At 38.3% G+C, this 7881-nt stretch overlaps 1 protein-coding gene across 1 annotated transcript; it reads right to left on the reverse strand.

Annotated features, from left to right (window-relative positions):
- Window positions 1-341: 341 nt before the first annotated feature.
- On the reverse strand, window positions 342-5817 carry etfb (electron transfer flavoprotein subunit beta). Its single transcript, XM_053327087.1, has 7 exons — window positions 5683-5817; window positions 3918-4076; window positions 3137-3295; window positions 2955-3017; window positions 2216-2374; window positions 1915-2130; window positions 342-1015 (listed from the first exon to the last, which is right to left on the reverse strand). Exons 1-6 carry the CDS (start codon window positions 5734-5736, stop codon window positions 1960-1962), a joined length of 765 nt encoding a protein of 254 aa, XP_053183062.1. The 5' UTR covers window positions 5737-5817; the 3' UTR covers window positions 342-1015; window positions 1915-1959.
- Between the last annotated feature and the right edge of the window lie 2064 nt (window positions 5818-7881).

A 7881-nucleotide genomic window follows, 5' to 3' on the forward strand; every position in this document is an offset into this window, starting at 1 on the left:
GCAATAATACATGCAACACATTTGCTCTCATAAATCCCCTTGTCTAATCACCACTTCTACAATGTTTTACCATTTAATAATTGTTTGTCTCTCAATTAAAAATTACATGGTGTGGAAAGTGTGTTGAACATACTTTTAAGGATAAGAAGAGGTGCATTTTCTCCAGTTAAATCCTCATCAAAGTCCTCACAGGAGTAGAGCCATTTATCCAGGATATCCAGAATATGCAATGTAATGCAGTCCATTACATGCAGACCATTAACTGTGGGGAATGGTTTTTGTAAGACAAGCACTGTGTTCAAACAATAAAAAAAAACACCAAAAGAACAGTCACAGGTGGATATGAAAAAGACTGGCTGATTTATTGTCATGGTAATGTTCTGTACAATCAGATAATTGAGGCGCTTATGGTAAAATTCAAATCATCTTTCCCTGCTCATACTGAGAGACACAATCTAGGCAGTCCTGAAACCCAGTTTCAAATCACACAAACTATACAAATTATGCCAGACTAATGTTAATCTTGAAGTACATAGTCAACATGTTGGGGTCCATATTTACATTGTCATTTACAGAAATTGCACCTCTGAACATGTGACTTCCGATTTACAAGATGAACACAGCTGAATCAAGTAACTGTTGGTGAAATGCATCGTACTGGTGGCGTTAATGTACAGTGCAATACAAACAGCAGCATGAATGACTGGAGGTTTCTGGGTTTCAATGATTGCATAATGACTGTAGGGTACTCCATATCAAGTTGTCTAACAGTAGATTAGTAGCTTATGATACAGAGAACCATCCGTGAAAGTTAAAATGCACATAAAAGACAAGATGATCCTTTTGGGGCTGTCTGGGTCTGCTGCAGGACAGTGTTTCTCAGTACTCCTCCTCTCCTGTCAGTACCTCCCTGCGTACCACAGGAGTCACAGTCTCAAACAGAGGGATTAGACGGATACATAAGCTGGTCCTCTGGCTGTGCTTATGTAATGTAGTCCAGTTATTCATTAGAGTCCTACAATGAGAGAGGAGAATGAAGATATGTGATACCAGACAAGAGTTGCAATTAAAATCCTAAATTAGCTCCCCCCCCCCCCCTGTTGTCACAAGAAACTTTGTCAAAGCAATTAATCATTTTTTTAAACAATGAAAAGTTGGTGATTAAAAAAAAGGTATAACATTAATATTCCAAGCAAACAATTATATCATTCATCACAACAGACAACTTTGCGGCTTGCATAGAAAAGCTTGGAGTGTATCAAGTGGGTAGATATATCATATTGTACTGCATGTCCAGATTGTGTAATGTAATTGTGATATATATAGGTTTCCTACAAATTATTCAACGATGGTTCATTGCGCACTTTCCTAGATAATCATTCTTTAAGATAAATCTTGTCCTATTGCCTAACTATAAATATATGAGGGTGAACCCAAAGTTCCTGGAAGCCACTGATAGCTCAGGACTAGCTTGGTGAAACCAAAATTGGGACTCCAAGAGTTAAAATTCAACACAGTGGAAGAAATCCAGGAATAGTATAGGAGGAGGCTTTTGGACACAGTAACAAAAGATGACCACATGAAATACTTCCAAGAATGCTGGGACAAGTGAATTGCATTGCAAGAGGAGTACTTTAACAGGAATTAGACAGATGCTATTTAAAGATTTATAATATAGGGTTAGGGTTAGGGTTAGGGTTAGGTTTTATTAAACAATTCTGGGTGCAATTATATTATGAATACTAAATAATATGATATATGCACAGGAGCTTTTCCAAACTACAATTCAAAGACTGTGCAGGAGAACAGAAGCATCATCTTAATCCATCAGCTGAGATAATTAAAACATCTTTATCATTACAAATTGGTTGATGACTAAATCTAAGACATCCTAGCAGGTACATTGATACTTACCCTTCTGTTAAGTCCCGTGCTCCCTGGCTTATGCCCTTACCGGCTTTATATCCTCCCTGTCTCCTTCAGTTTGCCCACCAGGTCATCCACTGTCTCCACCTTCACTCCTGCCTGCCTCTGTGGGGGCTCGTCCACTCTCAACACCTCCAAACGTGAAGTCAGTTCCACCCCTAAGTCTGCAGGTTTCACGTTAGCAATCTTCTTCTTCTTGGCTTTCTGAAAGAGGGGAAACACAGGAGATGAGGAACATCTGTGCTACTTAACGTATCACTTGAGAGACTGTCAATTTCCTGCGACCTACCATGATATTAGGCAGAGTGGCATATCTGGGGGTGTTGAGTCGAAGGTCTGCGGTCAGCACTGCTGGTGTGTTAATCTTAATAGTCTCCAGGCCACCGTCAATTTCTCTCACCACTTTTATCTTGTCTCCTTCCAGTGATACCTCTGATGCAAAGGTGCCCTGTATTAAGATACGAACAGTGAAATGAAATACAGAAAGACGACAACAATGGTGTGTGGTCCCTTTAGAGGTCATAAGATAGTCAATGCACCATCTGCTGGCTGGCTTATCTAACTACACTTTAAATGTAAATATAAGAAAGAACTATTGATTATAAAAAGGACAGTAGTAACAATAGTATGAAATGATAGAAAAAGGTAGTAACACTGGAAATGAAATGGTTAGACATCTAGATTTACATGATAATCTGAGCCTCAAACTGCCTGTACACTGTGATATAACACGTCAAAGTTCGCCCTCTATTGGCCAGTCAGTGGGACTTCACCCAAGAACCTTTGACCTGCTCTGCTGATATGTGCAGGATCACAGTAGCTCTTACTGACACAAACTAGTTTCTGCTAAGCTTGATAAGGCACACAGGGACATATCCTGATATCAGCACTACTGTGTCACATATTTGACATTGTGGTAAATGATACACTGTGGTAACATTAACTTAAAGTAATTACTTAATCATAAATATTTTTTAGAACAACACTTATTTTATCAGGAAAAGTGACAATTTCAAGGTACAGCTCACCTGAGGCCAGTCCAGTAAAGCTGCGGTCATCTGGCCAGTCTGATTGCAGTCATCATCGATGGCCTATGAAAGTAACAGAAGAGACATTAAATGACAGCAGTGCAAGATCCAGCTGATCATCAGAGTATGAGATCAGAAAGTGTGATCTGATTTTAAATGAGTATATTAAGAGAAAGTTTTACCTGTTTGCCTAAGATGACAAGCTGAGCCTCCTCCTTCTTGGCCAAAGCAGCCATGATCTTGGAGACCTGCAGAGGTCCGAGGGTGTCATAGTCTTTCCCAGACACTTCGACATGGATGCCACGGTCTGCTCCCATAGCAAGGGCAGTACGGATGGTTTCCTAGGTGAGGGAATACACAGGCCAAGAACTGGTTTTGTGGGGAACTGGAATCGTTAAGCAATGCCCTCCGATTATAGCTTGTTACCAAACCCAAAAGGATAGCAACACAATATGGCAGAGCTATATGAATTAATATTTATATCACATTTATCTCAATATATAACTGTAACAATAACTACTTTTAAATACATCTGTGCACAATACTGAAGTTCACCCCCATCAGTTACAACATGGCCCCTGAAATGCTGGTTAGATGTGACTAATTGTTTTAAGTATCCTCAATTTATACACATGGTATTCCAGCTATTTATTTAAAATAAAATGTAAACATAAGTAACTGTGGTATGTAAATTATGGTAGAAAAGAAAAACAATCCAGTTAACCTTATTTTAATAATGCTTTTTGCAACAATGGCAAAATGACACATGGATACATTACATCCCTTGAAGCTTCCCATTGGTATTTGCTACATTAATAACAACACTTATTACAGACAAAAGGTATGGCCAAGAATAAACTTTAAAAGACTGGAACCACCAGAAAAAAAAGTCACAATACACGGTACTCCTCCAGGACATTTGTTAACAAGGCAGGTCTGCACAGCCTGGTCCAATCTACCAACCTGTGCTTGCTGTGGCCCACAGCTGACAGCCACAACCTCCTTAATAAGTTTCTTCTCCTTCAGTTTGACCGCCTCCTCCACAGCGATCTCACAGAAGGGGTTCATCGAATGCTTAACACCATCTGTCACCACACCACTGTTGTCGGGCTTCACACGAATCTAAAGGAAAAAGAAGAGAGCAGAACAGAGTCATCATGGGGGTGCCAGATAACAAACAACTCAGACAGCCTAGACCTAGACTCTATGACAAACTGTCAAAATGACAGAGACACAGGCAGTGAGCCAGCAGTGTGTCTTTGGGTGAAAAGATGACATCTAGTGATGCATGATTTATGTATATATAAACCTAATATGTTCTTATAACAGCCTCCACTCATCTTGAAAAACTTTCCAACATTTTTAAAGACTGCTGGCTGTAGGAGTTGCTCTCATTCGCTACAAGTGCATTAGTGAGATCTGGCACCAATGTTGAAAGATAACGCCTGGCATGTACTCCACATTCATAACAAAGACAGTGGATGGGGTTGAGGTCAGGGCTCTGTGCAACCCACCCATGTTTTTCCACACCAAAACGGGAAAACAATTTCTTTATGGACCTGGCTTTGTGCTTGGAGGCATCGTCAAGGTGAAACAGTTAGAGCTTTAAGGGAAGAAGCACAACTATTGCCTAAAATATATCATAGTGTGTTGTTATATCACTAAGATACATCCAAAACCATTATAAACTGCCCACAAAAACACACATACACAAAAGTAAATGGATGACAAAAAGTAGATGCCTCATTTAGTTTGGACCATATAGTGTACCTGCATTAGATAATGCTGCATGTACAGCATTGCTACTAAAATCACTTTAAAATAACAATTAAAGTAATTGCACCAGTTTCAATTCAGTCAAACACAAAATAAACATAAGCAAAACTATGTAATTTCTAAACAAGTTAAAAAGGTGCTGCAGCTGAGACATTACGATGAAATACAATAATAAGAGCCTATTCTGATTCTTCAATCTATTTGTTTTGTCTGACGAAACAGTCCAAACTCATACATTTCAACTTTTCTGTCACATATGACAAAGAAAAGCAGCAAATTGTCACATCTGAGAGGCTTGGACCAAAGGACATTCTTTACTCAAAAACAGCTGAAACAATAACTCAATAAATAAAATAGTTGCAGGTTTATTTTCTTTTGATCAGCTAACTGATTAATCAACATATCGTTGCAGGTCTAGTTAGTGTAGAGCACTGATACTGTACAGATCCTGTTAAGGGCAGCTGAGGCAGGAGAGCTCTGGTTGCCACATGAAACAGCTGGAAACACAGATCGATAATGATGCTTTATCGTTGAGAAACAATGTGCTTGAAATTAACCCAGTACCTCGCAATCACAATAATGGTGTGACAGCAGCTTACGGCACGATCTTACAGGCTCATTAAAAAAGGTTACTGCTCAGGAGAACATGCAAATGGTGTTGCCAGATTTTAGGTTACACAACTTGGAAACATCAGCTAGACAGCTGTTCAGGTAAGTAGGAAGCAGTCATACTTTGTAGCGTTGTTTACACTAGACACTTAAACTATTCATTATGCAACACCCTATAATGTGTCTAGCTGCAGGTGAACAGGTTACTTATCAATTATGTGGTCCTGTGCCACAGCCAGCTGGCGTCAGCAGGCTAACATTAGCTAACACTAGCAGAGTAGTGAGCAGAAGTGGTTTCCTTTGAAGACGAAAGCAGCAAATTGAAACAGTCCAATAATATTACCTTGACAGCGTAGTCAATGACACGCTTAACTCCAACGAGGACACGTCCGGACATTGTAGCAGAAGAGTTGGACTATTGCAGACAGCTAACGTGACCCAGTCACCGCAATGAACCTTCACCCAAGGAGGAGAAGTCGGACTTATTTTAGGGTGATTCCAGGGGCAGGCGCTGAGGGGACCGCCTACCATTTCAGCCAATGAGAAGCAAGAAAAATGAAGGTTCTCCACGCTGATTGGCTGAGACGCGGTTGAAGCCGTTGCAAAACTCAACACAAAGTCATTTCTGCTTCGGCTTCTTTAAATGAATGATAACTTAAACTCATTTTGATTTTGGTGATTTAATATTAAATAAATCACAATCGATTGCCTCATCGCTTTTAAGCAGCTTAAAATCTTTCATTTACGACAAATCACCTGTGAATTATTGCGGTGCTCCTGTGATCTGTGTCGTAAACAAAAACTACAGAAGAAACGTTCCGCTTATGTGGGGCAGAGTTCACAGCATGCAGTAGAGTCATAATGAGGATCATGCCACTTGAGCTTCAAATAATACATGTCTGTTTAAACAAAACTATTACTTGGTCACCTTTGATGACAGTTTATGATTTAATGATTTGATTTGAACCATGTCTGGCTATTCTTGGGACAAAATGTATTATGTATAGAAATAAACACTGAATATTGATAAATCTCATTAATCTAATTGTCTCATATAATTGTTTATGGTACATTTATTTTTTCTATTGTAAAGAGGATTTTCTCTAGCGGGTGCCTGTCCTTCCTGGTGCCCATTAATACACACAAGTATATGTGGGGTAAGATCTATTAACAGTAATTAAAGACAAAGAACATGAGGAATATAACAGATTTAACAATACAGTTTAAAACAAGACTGAAATTAGAACATAACCGAAACAAAGAGAAAAGAGGCATTATATATTTGCATTACAACTTAATTAATATTAGTACCATTGCCATTTAAAACTTCCGGGTTAGAAATGTATTTAATGTTGGTTGGTCCAAGGTCTGCTTTTCAAATAATTAGTTTTAAGTCTTGGAGACATAACAGACCCGTCTACAAAATATTCATGTTTTCAGCTAGTGCATTTCTACTCAGCCAAAAAGGTTTACCTGACAAGATAGTTTTCCAAATAAACAACAAACTACTTCTGACTGTGTGGTTTTCACAGGCAGTCAGAAGAAGGGGGCATTTTGTCAATGCTCATGTGATCAGTGCAGAGCTAGTCTAGCAGTTTTGTTTTGGCTGCGGACCAAACACCAGATAAATACTTTGAATAACTAGTGATGATATAGTGATATTCATAACATTTGGAGGGTTAGGTAGAAAAGCACTTCCTGCTGATGCTTATTCCTCTCCCCATTCGTGAGAAGACCAAACCAACAGACTAATCTAATTAACTAATAATAATTTACCTTCTGTCAACTTGTTTCAGCAGCTTTTTGTACCACTTGCAGTATGACAACATCCACTAAAGATTGTCAAACTAGATCAAAAGATCATTGCAAATGTTATTTTGTATGTGCAAGCAATTATTTTTGTCCTCCCCTTTCGATAACAGATATAATAAAATAAAAATCTCACTTGATCACTGTTTGCTTTGATAAGTAGTTTTTTAAAACTCAAAATACATTCAGGACAAAACAACAGCAACAGCTTGTTATGTATTAGAGAATTGAACTTCATGTTTTTTGGATGCTGTAGTTTGTGATACTGTTGGACAGCATTGCATTATAAAGAGAGATGTTTCTATATCAGGCTAAACTAAATGACATAAATGGGGTAGGAAAAATATTATATGTGTAGTGTAACACAGAACAATATTACAGCTCCAAATTACCATAAAAATGAAATCAATCTCTCTAAAGCTGTTTGAACAAAAACTGAATATCATAACCTTCACGCAGGATTTATCGCAGAGTCTTATATCTTCAACCAAACCTTGGCAGACATTTACTTGAACAAAGTAGTTGGCTGTATATAAGACTCTGCCAGTAGCTGGAATTGAGTTTCCCTATAATTTTATAAATTCAAACTAACATCACCGAGTGCTTTATGAAGTAATGGCAAAACAGTTATAAATAAAATTATAACTTCATAACTACAAATGCTGGGAAATTTATAGATGTTGCATTTTGAAGCCCATCATTATTCATTCTGTGGGGATCAATAATAATCATG

The sequence above is a fragment of the Scomber japonicus genome, chromosome 10 (genome assembly GCF_027409825.1).
Source record: "Scomber japonicus isolate fScoJap1 chromosome 10, fScoJap1.pri, whole genome shotgun sequence".
NCBI lineage: Eukaryota > Metazoa > Chordata > Actinopteri > Scombriformes > Scombridae > Scomber > Scomber japonicus.

Bases quoted from the DNA above. Each gene is read 5' to 3' on its own strand.
- etfb (XM_053327087.1), bottom strand. From the start codon at position 5,736: ATGTCCGGACGTGTCCTCGTTGGAGTTAAGCGTGTCATTGACTACGCT. The intron at 4,077-5,682 runs GTAATATTATTG...TTTTTCCTTTAG, and splicing joins TCATTGACTACGCTGTCAAG to ATTCGTGTGAAGCCCGACAA. The intron at 3,296-3,917 runs GTTGGTAGATTG...TCCCTCACCTAG, and splicing joins GTGGGCCACAGCAAGCACAG to GAAACCATCCGTACTGCCCT.